Source organism: Coffea eugenioides, chromosome 9 (genome assembly GCF_003713205.1).
Source record: "Coffea eugenioides isolate CCC68of chromosome 9, Ceug_1.0, whole genome shotgun sequence".
In the NCBI taxonomy this organism is placed as follows: Eukaryota; Viridiplantae; Streptophyta; class Magnoliopsida; order Gentianales; family Rubiaceae; genus Coffea; species Coffea eugenioides.
Window position 1 is genome coordinate 32,266,042 of NC_040043.1, and position 24,156 is coordinate 32,290,197.

A 24,156-nucleotide genomic window follows, 5' to 3' on the forward strand; every position below is an offset into this window, starting at 1 on the left:
GAGTTAGCTAGCTACCTGTAAAATTTCAGCTCAATCGGAGCACTATATCTTGTGAAATGACTAAAATACCCTTGACTGCCCAAATGCCCTATTTCACGGACAGTTTTATGTTTTTTCTGAGATTTCAATTTTTGACCTTGAAAATGCTAGAACTGGGTGTCAATGTCTTCATAGGAAATGTAGGTCTATGTTTTAGCTTCGAAACGCCATAAAATTTCCTCAAACCGATAAATGTAGCTTTAGTTGTGACTAAAATGCCAAAAAGGTGAGTGGAACTTGATGATTTTAGAATTTTCTTTGCTTGACATGATATTCGTGATCTAGGGCTTGGATTTGAGCAAGGGAACTATCTATGATGGATGAGGAGCTTGATTGTGGTTGATTTTTGGAGCTTTTATTTGATAATATGAAGGGTATTGTGGCCCTAATTAAGGGGTGTTTAATAGCTTATGATTTATAGGTGCAATTGTGGTTGAATTGAGATGTGATTGGTGATTAATTGTAGGGTGGAAAAGTAGAGAATTAAGGGAAGGTGCTGTCCAATTGTTTAGGCCGCTTGGTTCCTTTAAATTTGAGTTGCATTTTGGTAGAAATGAAGGGTTTTGGGGTTGTTCGTGTCCCTAGAACCAACTATTACCTTTTTACTCAAAAGTTACTGTTGACCTTGGTCGATCAATCCTTGGTTTTGATGATTAACAAACCAAAATGTAGATTTAGGCTAATGTTTTTATGTGAGCAATTTGTTAGAACAGATTCTTGTGGCACAAAAGAAGAAGCAAAAACAGGGCACTCATGTGGGACGTCCGAAAGGAAGCTATCGGACGTCCGAAAGGATGAAGAACATCAGGAAGGATATTCTGTCGGACGCTCGTGAGGAAGCATCGGACGTCCGGATGGATCGGACACACTCTTCGGACGCACATCGATCGTGTCGGACGTCCTAAAAATTCCACGAAGATTTGATAACTCTCTGGACGACGTTCGGACGCAGGGTTCGGACGTCCGACAGGTGGTTTGGACGCAGGGTTCGGACGTCCGACAGGTGGTTCGAACGTCCGACAGGCCAACGGCTAGTTTTGACAGCATTTAATATTTGACCGTTGGAGAGCCTTTTGGAGCCATTTCTCACCTTCTATAAACACCCCAAAGCACAAGAAGACACGAGACTTTTGCCAACACAATATACAAGCTTACAAGTGAGATTTTTGAGTAGAAAGATTCTTTGTTGGTTGTATAAGGGGTTGGGGAAGTTGGGTTGTGAGGTTGCTCAAGTGAAGGTTACTCTCTAGGAGGAGTAAAACCTTGGTGAAGGTGAACCTATCACTTGAAGTGGTAAAACCTTGGTGAAGGTTGCCTCATTTGTATAAAATAGTTCTTAATTGGGTGTGTGATCTTTCAAGTGTAGGTTGTTGAGGGTTAACTAGAATAGTTGTAAAACTCCTTGGCTCAACCAAAGTGTGTTTGGGGTGAGGAAGGAGTGAGTCTTCACATGTACATCTTGGTTAGCATCGCCATCTATTGAAGAGGCTATTGGATTGATATTTGGTTTGCATTTCTTATCTTTTCTCTTTAATTAAGTTTTCTTTATTGTGCTTAAATTTGATATATCTTTGTGCATCATTGTGAAATTGTTTGTACTCATTGGGTTGCACCAGGCCTTACAATTGGTATCAGAGCTTGGTCTCTTTTGATCAAGCTTAACCGCTTAGAGTAAAGATCATGGCAACCATAAAAGTTTCTTTTTTTGAAGGGCAATCTATTGATAGACCACCTATGTTTAATGGTTCTCATTTTAGCATGTGGAAACAAAGAATGATGATTTTCTTACAATCCGTTTATATTGAATTATGGTATGTGGTAGAAGATGGTCCTTATGAAGCCAGAATAATTGACTCTACCACTAATTTGAGTAGATTAAAGACTAGACAAGAATTGAATGAAAAAGACAAGAGATACCTTTCTTTGAATGCCAAGGCCATGTGTATATTGTACAATGCATTAGATGTAAATGAATCTAGTAGGATTAAAGGTTGTAAATCAGCTAAAGATATTTGGGATAAATTGTGTTTATTTCATGAAGGTAACCAAGATATTAAAGAACAAAAGAAATCTTTGCTTGTTTCTCAATATGAATTTTTCAAAATGCATCCTCTTGAAAATGTTGATAAGATGTGTAGTAGATTTTGTGACATTATTCAAGATCTTAAATTGCTTGGAAAAGAATATTCTTTGGGTGAGAAAAATAGAAAGATTTTGAATGCCTTGCCAAAAGAATGGGAAAACAAAATAAATGCTATAGAAGAGGCAAAGGATTTAAATTCTATGTCCATTGAATCTCTTGTGAATTCCCTAACCTCTTATGAATTAAAGCTGAAATTCAAAGTGCAAGAGGAAGAAAATGCAAGAATGTATAAGAGAGGCATAGCTTTTAAAGCATCTCAAGTGGGGGATAACCCATCCTTCATGGGTAATGAAAACATGGAAGTGGACAATGATATAACTCCTCACATCAAAAGTTTCAAGAAGATCTTCAACAAGAGAAGTTCAAGAGGAGATTGCAAAATTACATGGGATGAATGCAATTCAAAAAGAGAAAAAGAAGAGTTGGCACAAATGGCACTAATGGCCTTTGGAGAAGATGAGGTAAATTCTTATCACTCTTCTTGTGATGAAGATAATGAAGATGATGATGTGAAAATTCTTATGATTAAAATGCATAAAAGTTTGAGAAAATCTTATGCTAAAAATAAAGATTTGAAAACAAAAATAAATGATTTGTTGGAAGAAAACTCCAAACTTTTTCAAGAAAATAAATGTTTGAGAATGGAAAATGATGATTTAAAAAATCAAAAAAGTGTTTTTGATTGCAAAAATAATTTGAAAAGGAAGTTGGAAGAGAAAACAAAGTTTTATGAAAAAATGTTGGAGGAACAAAATTTGTTAAAGAAAAGAATTAATGACTTGAACGAGTTTCTCCAAAATGAAAAACAAAAGTTTTCTCAAACAAAAGAAAGCAAATCTTTTCAAGGCACAAATAAGTTTGCTATGATAAGAAGTAAGAAAATTAGTTGCATTAAATCCACCTATGTGCAAAATACTTCTATCATGTGTCACTTTTGTTGCAAATTTGGACATATGCAAAATGATTGCTATGTAAAGAAAAATATGAGAAAAGGCATGAAATCCATGTGGATTGCTAGATCATGTCGTATTAACTCCCAAGGACCCTATAAAGAAAGGGTACCAAATGAAATTTCTCATATTTAGGTACATCATGAAGATTTGATCCAAGAAGTGCTAAATGGTTGTAAGTACTTTTGAAAATTTTGATATTCAATATGGTCTTGATTTGAAAAATAAAGGGGGAGTTTGTTTTTTTTTTGATTGATGCCAAAAGGGGGAGTAGGATTTATTGAAATTTCTTTGTATGTTGGCACTTTCTAAGGGGGAGCTTTAATTGAACTTATTTGATAAAAGAAATCTTCATTTTGTTTGTCATCATCAAAAAGGGGGAGATTGTTGACCTTGGTCGATCAATCCTTGGTTTTGATGATTAACAAACCAAAATGTAGATTTGGGCTAATATTTTTATGTGAGCAATTTGTTAGAACAGATTCTTGTGGCACAAAAGAAGAAGCAAAAACAGGGCACTCATGTGGGACGTCCGAAAGGAAGCTATCGGACGTCCGAAAGGATGAAGAACGTCAGGAAGGATATTCTGTCGGACGCTCGTGAGGAAGCATCGGACGTCCGGATGGATCGAACACACTCTTCGGACGCACATCGATCGTGTCGGACGTCCTAAAAATTCCACGAAGATTTGATAACTCTCTGGACGACGTTCGGACGCAGGGTTCGGACGTCCGACAGGTGGTTTGGACGCAGGGTTCGGACGTCCGACAGGTGGTTCGAACGTCCGACAGGCCAACGGCTAGTTTTGACAGCATTTAATATTTGACCGTTGGAGAGCCTTTTGGAGCCATTTCTCACCTTCTATAAACACCCCAAAGCACAAGAAGACACGAGACTTTTGCCAACACAATATACAAGCTTACAAGTGAGATTTTTGAGTAGAAAGATTCTTTGTTGGTTGTATAAGGGGTTGGGGAAGTTGGGTTGTGAGGTTGCTCAAGTGAAGGTTACTCTCTAGGAGGAGTAAAACCTTGGTGAAGGTGAACCTATCACTTGAAGTGGTAAAACCTTGATGAAGGTTGCCTCATTTGTATAAAATAGTTCTTAATTGGGTGTGTGATCTTTCAAGTGTAGGTTGTTGAGGGTTAACTAGAATAGTTGTAAAACTCCTTGGCTCAACCAAAGTGTGTTTGGGGTGAGGAAGGAGTGAGTCTTCACATGTACATCTTGGTTAGCATCGCCATCTATTGAAGAGGCTATTGGATTGATATTTGGTTTGCATTTCTTATCTTTTCTCTTTAATTAAGTTTTCTTTATTGTGCTTAAATTTGATATATCTTTGTGCATCATTGTGAAATTGTTTGTACTCATTGGGTTGCACCAGGCCTTACAGTTACATTTTATCTCTTTGTACTAGTAGTTAACTCGGAGAGGCATACGACTTGTAGCCGAGCATCATTTATGTATTCCGTTTACTGGGTTTGTGGATGGGGAAACCATAATTGTTTTATCTTGATTATTTTAGGGTTTCTCGGTGATCAAAGCCCTACTTTGGGTGAAAACTTTTGAAGTTATCTTCACTTGAACTGGTGAGTGTACCACTCCCTTGATTTGTTGCTTAACTGGTTTAATTGTACTTGAAATTTGTGACTTGAATGACTATGAACTTTGTTTATTCTGAATGAGACGAGGGTGTACTTTATCACACTCGTTCTCTTGCCTGTGTGATTGTTTATTGTATAAACTGGAATCTGTAACTGTGTCTGATCTGATGTCGTTTGGAGGTGTATCCAGCGACCTTCCTATTAAACCTAAGCTCAACCTCATGGGGAGTCAATTGAATCGAGCCAGTTAGGGCTTGGTCAAGGAAAATTGACAAACCATGGGGAATGTTCCTGGGGAATCTTTGGGTATTGGAGACTCTGAATTTCCAGTATACTCGAGTATTACCACCCACTGTTACTGTTGAGGTGTTCGGGCCCGGCAAGAGGTATGTTTGGTGGACGGAATTTGGCGTAAAGTGGTGCTCTACTAGACTGGTTACTGTACTTGAAAGTTGACGGAGTGTCAACTACTACAAGCTCTGGTGAAGAAAAGGGAATTTGACTCTTGAGAGCCACCTGTATCCTTTCTATTTGAAGTGTTTGTTGATTTCCTTATCTAGTGTGTATATTTGCCTGATTAAAAGTGAAGTTCCATGATTCTTGACCGTTTGTACTTATGGTACCTCATTGAGCGTAAGCTCACCCCTTCCCGTTATCTTTGTTTTCCTTACAAGGTTCCAAATGTTGAGAACCATGATTTTGGAAGAAAGAGTAGAGCTAGTTATAGTCATTCTTTTGATTAAACTCCTCTGTAACCGAAACCCTAGTTTGTATTTTGTATAAGTATGGATATGATAACTTGTACTTCAAGTTCACTTGTTGAAGACTCCAATGTACATGTATAAGTGTTTTATCATGTATCTTAAGTGTTTTGTTTGAGATTGTATGTTCTATGGCTTTGGTGAACCTTACTTGCGCTCATTGGAAACCTGGCGAGTGCAGAACTTTAACAAGGCAAGAAAAGAAATTTGGCGGGGAACTGCAGGGAATCCAGCCAGATATTAGCCAAATACTTGGCCGGATTGTCAGGGGAAGTTGAAAAATTTTCATTTAGCCACCACCTCGTATTTCGGCCGATAATCCGGCTGGATTGTGACGTGGCAGCTGTCCGTGTGATTTATTGTTGGAGTGTTACTCGAAGTTCAAATGTTCCGATGGGCTTGATGATCATGTTTTCGATTTAGTACATTAAATCTCCGATCGTTCGTTTTCTCGCGGTTCTATCGCGTTTTATGATGTTCGTCCTGTAGGGCTATGTGTGATTTGTCTTAGTAGTCCTGGCGAGAGCCGGGCAGGCAGTTCACTAACCCTTAGTGTACGCTCTAGAGGGAGGTGAGGCTGTCACACAAATGTATATATTAGAATTTACCATTGTAATATACAATAGAGATAGAGATGGCACCAAATCCATCATGATAGGCATATAAAGGCATATAGGGCATGGAGATGTTTTGTCCCTTAGTTTGACTATCTGGTTTCCTTTGATGTTACCTTGTTTGACTCAGTGAAATGTATCCTACCAACAACACGTCTTATTATGAGATGATATCTCAAATAACTTGTTCGTCTCAGTGAGGGTTATATGTTGTAGAGGCAAAGGTTGGGAAACACACAAGATGTGCCTTGTCAAGAATTGACAATTCAACTATCTAGAAGTTACAAATGTTACAATTGGTAATAGGTACCTACTTGTTTTAGTTAATTTGGCTTGTTCGCCTCAGCGAAAATTAAAATAACTAAAATAAGGTTCTAATCCACTAGGAATTGTGTGTCCCCAGATCCATATTTGAAAATTATGAATTCTATTAACATATTGTGAGCAAAACCAAATATTATTTTTATGTCATTTTTTTTGTTTTGTTTGCGTAAATAGCAATTCTTATTCTATCTTTACTTTGTCGCAGAATGACTACTCTTTAAGTTTATGTGCTAATCTTTCCAAAAAGAAAAAGTTTATAAGCCATTTTTTATTATAGATCATGGGTTAAATGTTGACCTAATGTTGCAGTAACTACCTGTTGCATATTCATATGCCATGTTAATGTATCACATGAACAAATTAGAAAGCACATTACCCAAACTGTTGAATATGCTCAAGAATGTTGAGGTCAACCTTAAGAAGGATAAGGGTCAAGCATCAATGGTTTTTTCGAATTCCTCTAGAGTTAAAACTAGAAGATCTAAGTCTAAATTCAAGAAAAATAAGCAAATAACCAAACCTTCCAAGGGTGTGCTAAGAAGAAAGGACAAGGCAAAGAGCAAATACTTCCATTGTAGCAAAGAGAGACATTGAAAGTGTAACTGTAAGGACTACCTCGACAACTTTAAGGAGAAGAGCTTGATGAAACTTCTACTCAATGTGTGTATGTGATGGAGGTTAATTTATCTATTTCTATTAATTCATGTATATTAGATGCTAGAAGTGATTCTCATATTTGTTTAAATATGTACGAACTAAAGGGAAGTAAGATGCTAAAAAAGAATGAAGTGATCATACGTGTTGGCAATGGAGCAAGAGTTGCGGCTTCAATTGTAGGAACATATCATTTATTTTTACCTAGTGGACTTGCTCTAGAATTAAATAATTGTTATTATATTCCTGTTTTGACTGCAAACATTATTTCTATTTCATGTTGAGACATGGAAAATTTTTTCATTAGCAGTAAGAATAATATTGTTCTTTTTTGAATAATAAAATTTTCTATGGGAATGCTCCTATGGAAAAAAGTATATATATTCTAAATATAACAAGTTCAATCCCCAATGTTAACACTAAAATGCAAAAATTAGATGATGTCAAACAATCATTCCTTTGGCATTGTAGATTACATCATATAAATGAGAAACACATATTCAAATTAAACCAAAGTGGCTATTTGGACTCATTTGATTATGAATCATTTGAAACTTGTGAATCTTATTTACATAAAAAATGACCAAATCTCCCTTCATGGGTAAGGGTGAAAAGGCAAGCGAATTGTTAGGACTAATACGTAGTGATGTATATGGTCCTATGATGGTTTATACCAAAGGAGATTTTCGTATTTTATTACTTTTACTGATAACTACTCAAGATTTGGATTTGCATACTTAATGAAGTACAAATCCGAATCATTTGAGAAATTTAAGGAGTTTAAGAATGAAGTAAAAAAATAGCCTAGTAAAAGTCTCATTTAAAGAACACCTCTAAGAATGTCACAAATGAATAGAGTGTTTGAGAGGAGAAATCACACCTTATTAGATATGGTATGATCTATGATGAGTCATGCAGGTCTGTCAAAAATGTTTTGGAGACATGCTTTACAAACTACCTCCTATAATTTAAATCAAGTATCAACAAATTCTGTTCTTTCTACGTCATATGAAAAGTGGAAAGGTAGAAAATCAAATCTTTCACATATGAAGATTTGGGGTTGTCCAACTTATGTGGCACAGAACATGTCAGATAAGTTATAACATAAATCTGATAAATGTTTATTTGTGGGGTATCCTAAGAAAACTAGAAGATACTATTTCTATCACCCCACTGAGCAAAAAGTGTTTATTGCTTGGACTACTAATTTTCTAAAAAAAAAGTCTATTTTATAAGAAGGTAATGGGAGCAAGATAGATTTTGAAAAAGTTCAAGATGTGCAAGTAGTGATGAACAGTTCATGAAAATGGAGCAAGCTACTGATGATAATGAGGTGCAGCAAGAAACTCCAAACATATAAGGTTTTTGTAGGTCTAGTAGAGTAAGTCATGCACCTAAAAGGTATGATGACATATTCATTTTAGAAAAGATAATACTCCAACAACTTATATAGATGTTCTAAAGAGTAAGGACTTCAAGACAGGACTTGAAACCATGAAATCTGAAATAAATTCCATATATGACAATAAATTTTGGACTTTAGTCGATCTACCTTAAGGGATAAAAGCCATAGGATGTAAAGAGGTCTTTAAGAAAAATACAAGCATTGATGGTAAGGTGGTTATCTATAAAGTTAGATTGGTGGTTAAAGATTACAATAAAAAAACAAGGTGTTGACTTTGAGGAAACCATTTTGTCCATATCCATGCTTAAATCCATTCGGATTTTGCTTGCCATAACTACACACTTTGATTATGAAATCTGTCAAATGGATATTAAAACTACTTTCCTTAATGGAATTCTTCAAGAGAAAGTGCACATGACACAATTAAAATTTTTACACCCAATGATGCTAGTAAAGTATACAAACTACAAAGATCTATTTATAGTTTTAAACAAACATTTAGGAGTTGGAACCTTTATTTTCTTGAGGTAATCAAAGGGTTTGGTTTCTCACAAAATCAAGATGAACCTTGTGTACACAAGAAGGTTAGTGGGAGTTCAGTATGTTTCCTTATGTTATATTGGATGACATTAATAATGGAAAACAGTATACCTATGCTTCTAACTGTAAAGATATGGTTGTCAAAGAATTTCTTCATGAAAGATCTTAGAGAGGCAATCTACATTCTGAGAATGAGGATTTATAGAGATAGGTCAAAAAGATTGCTTGGCTTTCCACAGTCCATATACATAGATAAGATGATAAAGAGGTTTAGCATGGAGAATTCTAAGAAAGGATTATTAGCAATGTCTCATGGCATGTATTTTTCTAGGGATATGTGCTCTAAAATGGAAAATGAAAAGACACGCATGAATAGAACATCCTTTGCTCTGGCAATAGGTTCTATCATGTATTTTATGATGTGTACTAGATCTAATGTCTCCTATGTTTTAAGTGTTACAAGCAAATACCAAATAAATCCCGGTGATAGACATTGGATGGCCATGAAGAATATTCTCAAGTACTTAAGAAGAACTAAGGATACAATCTTGTTTTATGAAGGAGGCAATTTAAAAGTGGAGGAATACATTGATGCCAATTTTCAATCTAATAAAGATGATAGCAAATCTCAGTTTGGATACATGTTTACTCTAAATAAAGCTGTAGTGACTTGAAAAAGTTTCAAGCAAGAGATTACAGTAGATTTTATAACTGAAATTGAATACATGGTAGCAGTTGAGGCAGTTAAAGAGGCTGTTTGGATGAAGAAGTTCATCATTGAATTTGGAGTGGTTCCATCCATTAAAGATTCAATACTTTTATATTGTAACACTAATGGAGTTATTACTCAAGAAAAGGAATCAAGGAGTCATCAACAGTCAAAGTAAGTTTTAAGACGTTTTCACCTGATTAGAGAAATCATTGGTATAGGAGATATAAAGATTGAACGAGTCCCCATAGATAGGAATATAGCAGATCTATTAACTAAATCATTGTCTCAAAAATAACATGATAGTCATGAGAGCTCATATGGCCTTAGACATATAAGTGATTAGTTTTAGTGTAAGTGGGAGATTGAAAGTATGTATGTCCTAAAGACAATCACTTTTAGGAATTTTATATGTATTTGAACTATTTATGCATTAATATTATTTTTATCATATTGATTGCTTGTATATATTTATACTTGTACGATAAAGTCCCTAGGAGATTGAAAGTATGTATGTCCTAAAGACAATCACTTTTAGGAATTTTATATGTATTTGAACTATTTATGCATTAATAAATGATATTTTTATCATATTAATTGCTTGTATATATTTATACTTGTACGATAAAGTCCCTAGGATAAACTTAATCAATAAAATTATAAGTGTTATAATGGTGAGGTTCATTTGATTAAATACAAAGTTTATTCTTAAATATTTCTAGTTAAAGTATTAGTAAGAATGGGACATAGTCAATACAATTAAACTAACATATATTAAACTGCTTCCATTAGGAAAGTAGTAGATCTCATCTACTATGGTGTGTGAGACACTTAAAATAGTATATGGATACTTGACAATATCAAGTTTACTTGATTGATCCCCATAAAGATTTCTTTTGTGCCAAAAGAATTAATCTTTAACTGATGTTTGATGTAAGTGATTCTTGGATTTGAGGTTATCATGGTACCTTGAGCATGGATAACTATACTTTATTTGTTATATGATTGTTCTCGTAAAAGGGAATGCTCACACCATTAGCATATGGGTATATACTTAAAGTGTGAAAAGATATTGAATAATCTTTAACAATTTACCACCTCTTATGTAAGAGGAGTGGTTTCATTAATGGCTACTTGTAAAAATATAACTCGAAATCTTAGTAATAAGTGAATGAGTCTAAGAAAGGTGTTTCTAAATACTTGTTCTTTTGGGTGTTATATTTTGGTATAAGAAAAGAACATTAATTATATAATGAAATTGGCACGATTCATTCCAAGATTAATGCCAGATAAGTGTGGTAAGAGAATACTAATTACATGGTAAACATTCATTGAAAGGTGATGCCATCCACTTAACTTTTCTCATTACTTGGATGGTCGTGATGCATTGTTAGATGCCAATCTTGATCTATAAGAATGAGTTGGTTGATTAGTTGAATCAATGATAAATTAAAAATTTTAATTTATTTAGTTCTTGTTAATTAAGAACTATAACTCGTTCTTATTACCAACGTCTTTGAGAACGTAATGGGTCATACACGTTAAGAATTCCCTTAGCTAGATTAATTGAATTTCAAGTAAGAACCTGAAATATAAGTTTTATAACTTATAGTTTAATTTGTGAGACAAATTAAACTTGAGGGAATAATGTTAAAATTATGGTTGAATCTTCCAATACAAGGAGTTGTATTGGGGTAAGGAAACCAATTCTTTAGGAGACTAGTTTCAGATTTTCACTATATGTATCTATACCCTCTTAAGCTTTTGCTGGCAAGACAATTGGCACCCTATTTTAGGTGAAATTTTTGCTGAAAATTCAAGAGAAAAATAGGTCTTAATTTCTGCATAAAAGAAAAAGGAAAAATCAGTCCATCTTTCTTTCTCTCTCTCCCCGAAACCTTAATTGTGAATTAGGGTAAGTTTTTCACTGCATTTTTTTTCATTTGTGATCGTCTATGAATTAGCTAGCACTAAATCTAGCAAAAGCTACTTTGGCCTTGGAGGTTCTAGCTAAAGGGTTCGTGTAGATCACCATTAGAGGCCGAGCATTTGAGCGGTTACATGGATTTCTCGCCTCCCTCTACAACAAACACTCCAATTGTTCGTGTGCTTCCTTATTGATTGAGGTAAGACATTTGAACACCCTTTATAATTACATGTGTTTTATTAAGGTTAAAGGTCTTTTGAGGAATCAAAAATTTTAATTTTTTACTGGTTTATCTATGTGATTCCTGACAAGTTCCACGCTGATGTGTCCTACAATAAGGTTTGGTATGCCCTACGCCATGCCTTTGATACTGTGTATGGCCAGTGGCCTGCCTTAATAGCTCGGCTTCCAATACATATGCAGGAATTAGTGACGGTAAATTTGAGCACAACTGTCATTTAGGAAAATCATCCATAGAGCACTATTGGCTGTACAATTTTTCATTACGTGTTCTAGCTGTTTGGCCCTTTAATCGAGGCATTTTCACATCTTAAGCCAATCGTATGTGTTGGCAAGATGTTCACGAAGATCCGTACAAGGCAAAATTGCTAGTTGCCATCGGGTCTAATGGTTGTGACTACCAGCTTCCTCTAATTTTTGCACTGGTGGATGAGGAAACGAACCAAAGTTGGTTGTGGTTCCTGTCATCATGTGCTAGTTCCAGCATCATCTATACTGGTATTTGGGACCGATGCAAGGGAATACATGCAATGTGTACCTTGTCGAAGTGGAAGAAACCCGTTGCCATCCACCAATACTATTTGGCCCACGTGCAAAGTAATTCTACACAAAAGTTTAGAAACCAGAGATATGCAAACTCTTAATAACCAAGTGAGTTGACAGTGACTAGATAATTCGTATATTTAGGATTCCATAACTTAACCTTGTGGCCTATCTGTTTAGGTTAGGTTTAAGAATCTTATATGGGCTGCTAGTTTCACCAATCAAGCAAAGAAGTACGAAGCATTCATGAAACGGATCAGGATGTTGAATTAAAAGGCATACGACTGGTTGAATAGCATAATTTTTAGGAAAAAAAATTGTTCAACTGTAGTTGATTCTAAAAAAAATTTAAAAATTATGTTTAAAAAAGTGTGTCTGTTGTTGCACAATCTTGTGTGGCGACAAACACATATTCTTTAAAAAATTGTGTTTCAATAATTTTGTTTAAAAAATTTTCTCTTAGAGAAAATCGTGTCTATTACCACATAAACTTGTGCAGTACACCAAGTTTGATACTTGAAAAAAAAATCAAAAACTAAAGGGTCGCTGCATTTGCCTATTTCGATGACGTTAATGCTAGAAATACATCTCAAATACTCCCCATTTTTTAGAAAAAATTATTTTTGCGGATTAGTTTAAGAAATTTGCCCTAGAAAAGAGTAGAATAAATTTGGGAAGAAAAAGAAGAATTCTAAATTTAATTTGTTTTTGTACATTTAATTCACTCTAATTAATTTTTACAACATGCATTAAAAAAAGAAGGTCATTTTCTATCAAGTTTATTTTTATGGTTTGACTAACATGTCAGTATTAGACGCTCGTTAAGAGAGATTTTTTTTGAAATAATGTATATTTACATGGTAAATTAAGTATGATTCGAGTGTCTTAACAAGTACCAATTAAGCACTAGTTAAAAAGTTTCTTATAATTAAGGTAAGTTGTCCTTAGGAATCTATACGTGGGCTTAAAATATTTAAGTTAGTCAACATACGTAATTTGGGGACAACAGTTGGATTGTAATATTTGATTAGAGCTTGCATTTTGGCAACATGATGTACGTATGATTTTTATGAGTTGTGATATAGAGATATATAGCCAAGTCACAAATTTGTCACTCTTCAATCACTAGTCTTGTCTAGTTTGCTAGATATAGTTAACTGGCTGAACACGTTTTGGCATTATAATGCAGGTTTTTTTTTTGAGGTACATTATAATGCAGTTTGATTCTTACGGTGATGATATATACATATCCCCGCGTCACAAATTTGTCATTCTCTAATAATCTGTGGTCTTCCTTGCTATGGTTGATTGGAATCATCTAGATCCACACATGCTGAATAAAAGTGACATATAGAAATTCATCCATTTGCTTATTTTGGAATTGAAAATATGCAAAAGAATAACTATCAGGATCGAAATTAAGGGTGAGTATGAGTAGGGCATGAAAAAATTTTATTATAAATTCATACTATAGTACTACATCTAGGGGTGTATATTTAAAAAAATAAGAAACCAAGAAAGCTGCATCGATCCAAACCAAAAAGTAGGATAAATAGGTCAAAATCTAAGAATGGTTCAAGTTTTGAAATAGACAGTTACCCTGAGGTACATGCATACATGTATGATTGGCTCGAATTATGTAGGTAACAACAACTACACGAGAAGGTTAAGGGTATATATGTCCTAATTAACATCGTTTGTATGTTCATTGGTCCTGTTCTATGCAATATTCTAGGATTTAATATATTTATCTTATGATTATTAAATAATTCTTCATCTCTATTAATATCAATTATTTATTCTAATGTTCTTTCTGAATTATTAGAAGTTCCTCTACCTAACATCCTTCCTAAAAATGATTAATGATTTCCTATATATATATATATATATATATATTTTTTTTTTTATTTTATTTTTTTTTGTCGACACAGGGGTGTCCGGGTCAATCTTTACTGGGCCCGACTAATCCCCTGCGGCCCGGGCCTGGCGCCCCAACCCGACCCGAACGCGATAAGTGCGCGGAGGAACCCAGCGGAGCGGAGACTCGAACTTGGGACCTTAAGGGTCACCGGTGAGAGGCGCTACCGCTGGACCATTCACGCGGGGGCGATTTCCTATATTAACTTGTTCATTTACAGGATGATCCCTGATAGTTCTACTTGCGCCAGGGAAACTATTTACTGTTTGTGTGGTAGTCATTTGGTTAGACCAAAACTATATGCTTCCGTTCTTTTTCTTACATTTAAATCTACAAGCTATTCACTAATTTTTATATTTTGAATCTTATGTATAATTTCTTCTAAATTTTTACTGTAATCTTTATCTATTGGCTTTTTAACTTCTCTTAGACTTTTTATTTCTTCTTCTAGCTTATCAATCCTCTAATGTAACAATACTAACAATCCTATTATTGTATTATTTTGTTTAGGATATACTTATTTTCACTATTAATTCCTAGATATTTAGTAAATCCTTCAAGATCTTGGTGATAATTTTGTGAATATCGATATGCTTCTTTATAATATTTGTTTCCTTCTAAATTCATTAACCAAGAAACCAGAACCCCCAAAATGGAAACAGACTTAAATATATATATATATATATATATATATATATGTATAGAATATATATTGCAAAAAAGATGTATGTTTAGTTTAAATGTACAAAAACTTTTTGAAACAGTTGCATCGATAATAGTCCTTGCACTACTTCTGATTGACTCGAGTAAATAATATCCAAAGCTATGCTTGTAACCACTTAGCCAACTTTGGAAATTAAGTGGTTCATTGTAGACTTGTAGTTAATTTGACAACTTAAGCTTAAGTTTATTTACAAAACGATATTGCTTCCCCCTTTGCTTGACTCGTACTCTACGTTTCTTTCCCTATTTCAATAAAAAAAATTCTCTGCCTCTTCCCAAATAATGGGCGTCAACTAGCTCGAGTTCAATGATTAATTCTTTAGATGTTTGCGCCCAAGCTTGGCCCATTAAAAACTCACAAATCTCGAGCTCGCCGTCGGTTGTTTTAAAATTGATCAATCTCCAAAACAAGTTCTAGCTAGTCCAAGCTCACTTATTCCTCTCAATTTTTTTCATATTCAATCAATTGATTGACTAACCAAGTGGACTCTCATAATTTTACATGGCATATTATATAAGCTTCTACCATGCTGCAATCTTTAATAGTGACAGATAAGGTACCCTAATCAAATAAAAATAGCTAAATTTTTATTATAGTTAAAGAAAATAAATTGAATAAAAAAATCTCATGCAACTTGTAATTAGAAAAGGAAATAATAATTCTTATATGTAATACCATAAATTGGATTTCATATGCAAAGTTTGAGAAAAAAAAAAAAAGGGAAAGATATATTCAATATTTATAAGAAATGTGCAAGTTTTAAAATTTTGTAAACGGTGAATGGGTTACTACTCTTTAATGTGGTTGCATTTGGATTGATGGATTTTACGAAGGATTTGAAATTCTCTTAAAACCTTCTAATTGTTTCAATTATTTAGGAGGTATTTCAATTTGTAAATTACAAATTATTACAAAGTTTTAAAATATATTTTAATAATTAGTGAATTGTAGATTTAAATGCCTCTGAAATAATCCAAACAACTAAGAGCGATTTGGATATATTTCAATTCCTTCATCAAATTTCTCAATCCAAAAGAAGAATTTAAAAGAATTTAAATTCCTTCATAAATTTAAAAGAATTTATGTTGCAAGCAAAATCACGAAATCGCCTTTATGTGCATATATTAACAGTCTTACATGCACAAAATTTTTTTGAGGGACAAGTGGGATGTTTTGAATCCAAGATCTCCTAGTTATAATTCCTCCCAACTTACCATCCAATCCAACCTTCGCCTCTTACATGCACACTTGAGTGTACATACGTGCACATATATAAATTTAAATATGCACATTTGAATGTACACATTTATTTATCAAAGTGCACATTTCTATTCAATAAAGTGCATATTATTATGAGAGTAATTTGATTACTTTAAATTTATTAATTATTTTAATTCATGAATAGTACCCATATCCGTTCACAAAATTTTCAATATGTAGATCCTTGTTATCAACTTTGAATCTTCCAATTCTCTTTGTCCAAAATTTCTTCATTTTAGGCCATAATGATTTGGTGGAAACAAGTGATTTGGAATGATCAATGCTTTGATTATGTACTTTGTTGGTGGACTTCTAGAGCGTTAGATTATTTGTTATAGTAATATATTGCTTACTGTGGGTACTATCGTAAAAACCTCTATAAAGTAGTACTTGACAAATTAATAACTTCTATGAAATAATAAAATTCACAGTCCCAACTTGAGCTAATGCACTAAATTAATAATTTTGATAAAATAATAAGACAATAATTTTTTTGAAAATCTTACATAACCCTATGGTCCCAATCATTTTATAAATTAATAATTCACTAAAATTGCATATCATATTTTCCTAATATATGAGTCGATTGTTGTTTATTTTTTCAGAAACCCATTACTGTAATTGTTTTTTGGTCCATATGATATATTCTTGACTACACTCATATAGTACTTTACATATTTCATTATTCATGATTGAATTATGAACACCTTTTAAATGGGAAGTCATAGTTTAACAATGAGATAGGTAAGAAGAATTTGTAGTTGTTTATTATAAAAAGACTTCCTTGTCATTTATATAAATAATATATTAATCTGATTCATTGTATGTATTTAATAAAGGTTAAATGCAAAATGCACCTGTGAACTATACTTGTTTAGTGACTTGCCCCCTAAACTATCAATTGTAGCGATTTGTACTTAAAATAAGGTGATGTGATGAATTTGTTCTAATTAAATGACCAACTACCCAAATTGCAGACATCACTCCTTCCCTGCTCCTCTAAACCCACCGGTAACCTTCCTCCTCCTCCTTTTGCAAACCATACTACCAAATTGTTATCCATTCCATCCTCTATATTAAACTCTCTAACATGGATTATTCTTCACCTTTTCCACCCAAATTAACCTCTTCAAGCCCTTGATATTACAAACCTATCATCACCTTCCTCCCTTGAGTGCCTTCTCTTTGAATCTTCATCATTTATCAAGTTCCAAAATCACAACCCACTTCAAAATTACCAACCTTCATTGCTACTAGCCAATCTCCCGACACTTTTTGATTCAAGAGGCCCAAATCCCATCATTGCTCATCCTTTTAATTTTTATAATCGTCTATGTTGGGTGTTTTTATTTTTATTTGCTGCATATTGAAGTTGGACTTAGTGTGTGATTGGTTCTACATATGATAAGATTGTGTTATGGGTTTTGCTATTTTAATGTTGGCGTGGATTTATGAGGTGTACCTTCAATTTTTTGCATAGGTTACTGATGGGTTTCTAGTAGGGCTGCAAATGAGTCGAGTCGAGTCGAGTTTTGGCCTAATCGAGCCGAGTCTCGATATAATTTCATTGAACTCGAACTCGAGCTCGAGCTCGACGAGCTGACAATTTCAAGCTCGAGCTTGAGCTCGAAAAAATAAAAAATAATTATTTTATTTTTTAAAAAATAAATAAAATAATATTTTTTTTAACAAATAATAAAAATATTAAGGATATATATGTAATTTTACTATTAAAATTAAAAAATATATAAAAAATATATATACTTAAAATAAAAAATATAAAAATATATATATACTTAAAATAAAAAATATATATATATATATATATTTATATATATATATATATACTCGAGCTCGCAAGCCGGCTCGCGAGCTAACGAACTTAATATTTTGAGCTCGAGTGGCTCGATTCGTTTGCAGCCCTAGTTTCTAGCCTTGATGCAAAGTTTTTATTTTGCTCTAGTTTTATTTAATCTAGTCTTGACTTTTTCTTCTTCTATTATGGTGGTTCAATGGTAGGTATTTTGGTGCAACGATATTGGCAAGAGGTGTAAGATTGTTCATGGTTGAATAAAAAAAAAGGACAAAAAATAAGATGAAATGGATTAATGAAATGGGTATTCTAGGTAACACATTATTTGTGGGGTTATTGTTTTCCTTTCAATAAAAAATTACTTGTCACATTCATTTAATTGGAGCAATATGCTGAAAATTCATAGTATAAGACAGTAAAGTGCTAAAATTGATAGTGTAGGGGACAAGTTGCTAATTGAACATAGTTCAAGGGCACGGGAGGTGTATATATAGGTTATTAATTTATAGAGGTTCCAAAGTTTTAATTTATAGTGATTTTACTATATACTTAAATTATCTGCTAGGTTCAAAATTTAGTGACCTATGGAGCGCTCTTAGAAAACCTCTTTGCAAGTAGTTAGAGGGGTTCAAATCTTAGACTTAGTAGTTGACAATGGGCATGATATCTGCAATCAGGTTAAAATATTATTGAGGAAATAGTTATTTGGACTTCTTATACGTCACAATGCTAATGTATTTGTAAGTCTAATTTCTATATCTTTTTATTTTTTTGACCAGTAGAGTAGGGTTATGTGACATTGTGTATCTAATATACTGCCTTTTTTCTTATAAGTATATGATTCAATAGAATTATGATTAAATACTAATTTTGTTGCATCAGTGTAAATGGGTCAGTCAAAGTGCAAATAGAACCATTAACAGGCCCATGTACACCCCTACCTATCACTACTGTATAAAAATTCATTTTCTAGCTTCTTGAGCAGTCCAACTAATTCATTCCTTAAAATCACTGTATGAATGTATCATGCAAGCCATCAACGGTTACATGGGAAAGCATCCCACAAAACAACTTTAGCAGGGCAAGAACTACTAAGCTACTGCATATTTCCAGAACCGATAATTATTGGCAGAGTCTCACGGCGAAGAACAGCTTCATTCGACTTTTTATTTCTTTCTGCTGCATTTTACTTTGTCCTTTTTTTTTCTAGTTGCAAACAGGAGAGTTTTTTGAATTTAGGATTTCTGAAACAAAACTTGATATATATCTCAACAATGAAAAGCATTTCAGAAGGTCTAGTAATGCTTGAGGAAGCCACTGTGGTTCTCAATACGTCTGAATAATGCCTATGATATGGGGAGATATGAAATGAAACATACACCACACATCTCCAATAGGAATGGTTTATCAGTATTGTTAAAGGTGGAACAACACGAATGCAATTTAAGATGAATACAAAATATATGAGATTATGGCTTGATTCTCATTGGTAATGATCATATTGTCTTTCCTTCAGCTGACTATTGATTAATTAGTGCTGAAATTTTCTCTATTTAAACATGAAAAACCATTTGTAGTCCTGCAGAACTTGTTAGCAGGAAAAAAACAAACGACCAAAAGAATTGCTTTCAAGGAAAAGCAGGAGAATAACAAGAATAAAGGAGAAAGGGTCGTGACCCTAAAATTGCATTTTATAAACAAAACCATAAATAAGATAATATGCACAAACAGAAATTTCCAGTTGCTCCACAGACAATTTACAATTGTAAATATCACTATATACGCCAGAATTAAAGACAAGATGTCAATCAATGTTTCAACCATCTCTTTCTCCACTTTTCAGTCCCTCGTTTTCTTCTTTTCTAGGACTTCTTCCACGGAGCAACACGCCCATAGTTCGGCTAGTTGAACATCACCAGGAATTGGTGGCATTTGTCACCCCAATAGTGATAGCTATTAATGCTAGTATCGACTGTGAGGTTTGGAAAAAAAAAAAACACTTCGTGAGATATGGTTATTGCCTGGCCTTTCAAAAACTATGTATGTTTTAAGAAAATTATGTTATGTTTTAAGACAACAAATTAATATGTAAATTCAGAGAAATAAATACTTTGATAAGATTGTAACAAGACTTGAGATGCAGAGAACATGACAAGTTCAAAGATAAAACTTGAGACATTTCCAACAAGACATGGCCCAAATGCATAGCTGATTTGTTAACCAAACAACTGACCTTCACACTCATCCTTATGATCCTCATTTCTATGATTCTAATAATTTTCACTTACTTGTAGGGAACAACATTTGATGTCATATAAATGTAACTCCAATAATACAAAACCTGGCCCTACTATGACTGAGATTGCATAATGTCTCAATGCAATAAAAAGTCGACACACAAATAAATCATATCAAAAGCTCCAGCAGAAAGAGAAGCACCAAAGAGTGTCATGCATTAGTAAGGACAAATAAGACAAAAGTCCAGTCATCTGCAAAACAATCGAACACCAACAAAAATAATTAAAAAAAAAAAGATGATAGGTTCCCCCCCCCCTTTTTTGGGTAACGGATGCTAAAAGTACACAATTGTTTAGTCAATTTAGAAAACCTATTCAACCTTCTACTCTTACATGCAGAACAATTAAGATTCTACCCATAAGTTAGCTAATACAAAGAAAAAATGCAAATTTAAATCCATATTCTTAAAGACCATAACAATGTTAGCTTGGTCGGACTATTGTTGTTTAGTATTAGTGGCTCTGAAGGACTAACATATTCAGTAACCAGACAAAATTACACATATAGCATTATATAAATGTAACATAATTACAACAAACTTGAAGATACAAATAAACATTATTTCAGTGGATCACAAATTGGTACCAAAAAGGAAATCAATCTTAAGAGAGAAAAAAACTTACAGCCAATGTGCAAGCGATTAAACCAGGTTTTTCTCTGTAATCCAATCGAACACACAACAAAAGAAAAGCTCCAATGTACCAGGGAATGGCACCAAAGAAAAAGCCAAAAATGAACCTGGTAAGAAGATATTAAAGCAGAATGAGACATACAGTTGACTAGAAACTTAGCAATACCAATTACTTCAACCAAATACCATTGATGCTACAGTACAATTAAAAACTTAGTAGCACATTAATCTTTTGTCACGACTCAATGATGGAAATCTAGCTTGGATTTAATGATATCCCATGTCCTAAGGTTCGAAAAACTGCCTATATCTGTTGGCCTAACAATAGGTAAACAAGAATCCCAAAAAATAGTTTTCGTAAAAATTCAGTACAAAAGAAGTATGCAGAATATATGCAATGAATAACATCTTTTAAATGATTATATACCTGCATAACCCAATAGATTTTTTACGTAGATAAAAAACACAAGAACCTACCCAGAAAGCATTTTATCTCTCATATTTCCTCGTGTGCTTTTAACATTCTTTTTGTTGATTACCATTCTCTTCCAGATAAAACAGGATATAGGGGAAAACTCTTATGCATAGATTTATTTTAGCAATAGATGTTGTCTTTCTTCTTTGACGTTATTTCATGCAGTACATTTCAAGTGCCCATGTCTAAAAACAAAAAGTTTATCCTTCTATCTCCATAACAAGCTAATCCAGTAACTATGCACATTAATTCATTTTCTAAAGGTCTTTCAAGTACATACTTTTTCTAAATGGTGTTAACTGAACATTCAGTGACCAAAATATTAGGTAAGGGGCACGGCTTTAGTAGGGCTTCATTCAGAAAGTTAAAGTACACTTCAAATGCCACTGTCATCTTCTAATACTACTTTGAAAGTTCAAAGCTCGTTTTTCAAAACAAGGAACAAGATATGCCATGAATATGAGGTTGTAATGCAACTATGGTCTTTTTCAGCACTCAAAAACTTGATTTATGTTTGCTGATCTGGACAAGACATTTCACATTAAAATGGTGTCAGTCATATTTCCAATTCACGATAACTCGTGTTGTCGTTGATGTGACTGACTCAAAATCTTTTACCTAGGAATAAATGGAATACCATCAAAGTGGTACTCATAAAAATTAGAGAAAGGGGATGGACTAAAGCCTAAGCTAAGTTATTGTGTGTAAAAAAGATGCTTCCAGTTTCAAAAGATCACTTCTGGAGAAAACCTACATCAGTAAATCAATTCTTATAATAGGCATCTTTAAATGCTTGAAAAGCTCCATAATTTATATCTCGGTTTGCAGAATGTCTACCAATTGAAAATTTTTAACAATAAAAAACACAAAAGTCCTTTTCTAGATATTTAGACCAACCCTTAGGATAGACTACTTAATCATGCAGGACAAATTACCATAAGATGCAAACCCACAGCTAACCAACCAATATTCAGACTTTCTAAAAGTACTGGGTTTGATGATACACCATTAGTGAACAGACAGTGGATCTGGACTCAGAATCGAAGCATGTGAATTTAGCGTTCCCTATGCTACTAAAGCTAAATAAGGATATTCTAGAATTTCAAAGCATACCCCCATTACAATATATATAAATGTATACGCTGTCCTCAAAGAATCAGCAACACACATATGGAGGCAAACAAAGAGTCAAAATTGAAACTTACAAGAACCATCCAATTCCAATACCACAGCAAGGCAGCCGATGCTCTCTTATAGGCATCCCTTCGACAACAGCATAACCTATACAAAACAAAATATTAAAAAAACAACAAAAGATACAGACTTTAATATCCAAAGAAATTGCTAAAACGCCAACTAAAGAACTAATCAATTAATCTTTCACTTCTACAATGTTTTTTCATGATGGAAAAAATTGAATATATGAAATGATCCAAAGATCACAGGCTTAATTGGAAGAATTGACAAAAAAAACCCTAACAAATAAAGAAATAGGTAAAATTTGCGAGTTTAATTGTATACTAAGAATACCGGGAACGACGCCTTGGTAAGTATGATGATAACAATAAGGAGGAGAAATGGTGATGCCGGGGGGAGGTATGGGTTGAGGGAAACCGAAGACCGGCTGCGACGGCGCAGGTGGAGGAGAAGAAAACGGTTGTTGAGAAGTGTTGACTCCTTGGAAAGTACCATAATGATATTGGCGATCAAAAACCTGCTCGTCGTCTCTCCTGGCGGAGGTGGAGATGGTGATCGAGACAGCTTCGTCCTTCTCTGCTCCTCTGCTCATTTTCGCAATTGAGGATACAGAAGCAACGACGTTTCTGCTTGCTGGCGTTGATGTCGACGGCGATTGGGAGATTCTAGAATGGCCTGGGTTGGCCATGTTTTGTTTCTAAATTTGGGCGGCTTGTACCATGATTTGGCTTAGCTGTTAAGCTTGTCCGTAGAACGAATAATTGAATTAATGCTTCGTTAAACATATAAAACTCAAAAAACAAAAATTTCCTTTTTGTTTGTTAGTTCCACTTGTCATCTTTTACTATATTCAAATTCTCACTTTGATCTCTAAACTATAAAATTATTTTCTTTTAATCCCTCTAGCTAAAAATTATTCCTCGACTCTACTTTAGTCTCTAGAATATAAAATTTACCCTATTTTAGATTTTATTTTAGCACCACAGATTTTATATTTTAGAAACTAAATTATCCTATTCTAAAGTTTTATTAACCGAGGTGAGGTGAGAATTTGAGTATAATTGAAGATGTAAACTAACGGTTGATGCTATTTCACATTCGATCAGGATGCAACGCCAGCCCTCTTTTCAAGCACTCATTGACTCTCTTTTTAAAGTTCTTTTCAACTTTTTTTTTTTGCAGTACTTGTTTGCTATTGGTTTCTCTCATCAGTATTCAGGTTTAGACGAAAATTACGGCTTGATTGGGCTGGATTCCCAAATAGCCTGACTCATCCACAGCTTCTCGTGATGTGAAAGAATCTAGGAACAACAAGGCCTTTTTCTTTTTCTAAAGAAACAAAAAGAAAAGGGATTTTTTCTATTTTTTCTTTATTTTTTAAGAGAAA

At 33.8% G+C, this 24,156-nt stretch overlaps 1 protein-coding gene across 2 annotated transcripts; it reads right to left on the reverse strand.

Annotated features, from left to right (window-relative positions):
• Positions 1 to 19,824: 19,824 nt before the first annotated feature.
• Positions 19,825 to 23,492, reverse strand: LOC113783209 (60S ribosomal protein L18a-like protein). 2 transcript variants are annotated; one of them, XM_027329285.1, is made up of 4 exons: positions 23,103 to 23,492; positions 22,778 to 22,853; positions 21,090 to 21,204; positions 19,825 to 20,140 (listed from the first exon to the last, which is right to left on the reverse strand). In XM_027329285.1, exons 1-4 carry the CDS (start codon positions 23,455 to 23,457, stop codon positions 20,081 to 20,083), a joined length of 606 nt encoding a protein of 201 aa, XP_027185086.1. In that variant the 5' UTR covers positions 23,458 to 23,492; the 3' UTR covers positions 19,825 to 20,080. The 2 variants fall into 2 exon arrangements, with proteins under 2 accessions (XP_027185086.1, XP_027185085.1); XM_027329284.1 differs by lacking the exon at positions 19,825 to 20,140 and adding an exon at positions 20,179 to 20,657.
• Positions 23,493 to 24,156: the final 664 nt, after the last annotated feature.

Coding starts and splice junctions, on each gene's coding strand:
- LOC113783209 (XM_027329284.1), bottom strand. CDS start 23,457: ATGGCCAACCCAGGCCATTCTAGAATCTCCCAATCGCCGTCGACATCA. Junction 21,205..22,777: donor ATTGGAATTGGATGGTTCTT/GTAAGTTTCAAT, acceptor TCTTCTTACCAG/GTTCATTTTTGGCTTTTTCT. Junction 20,658..21,089: donor TAATCGCTTGCACATTGGCT/GTAAGTTTTTTT, acceptor ATTGTTTTGCAG/ATGACTGGACTTTTGTCTTA.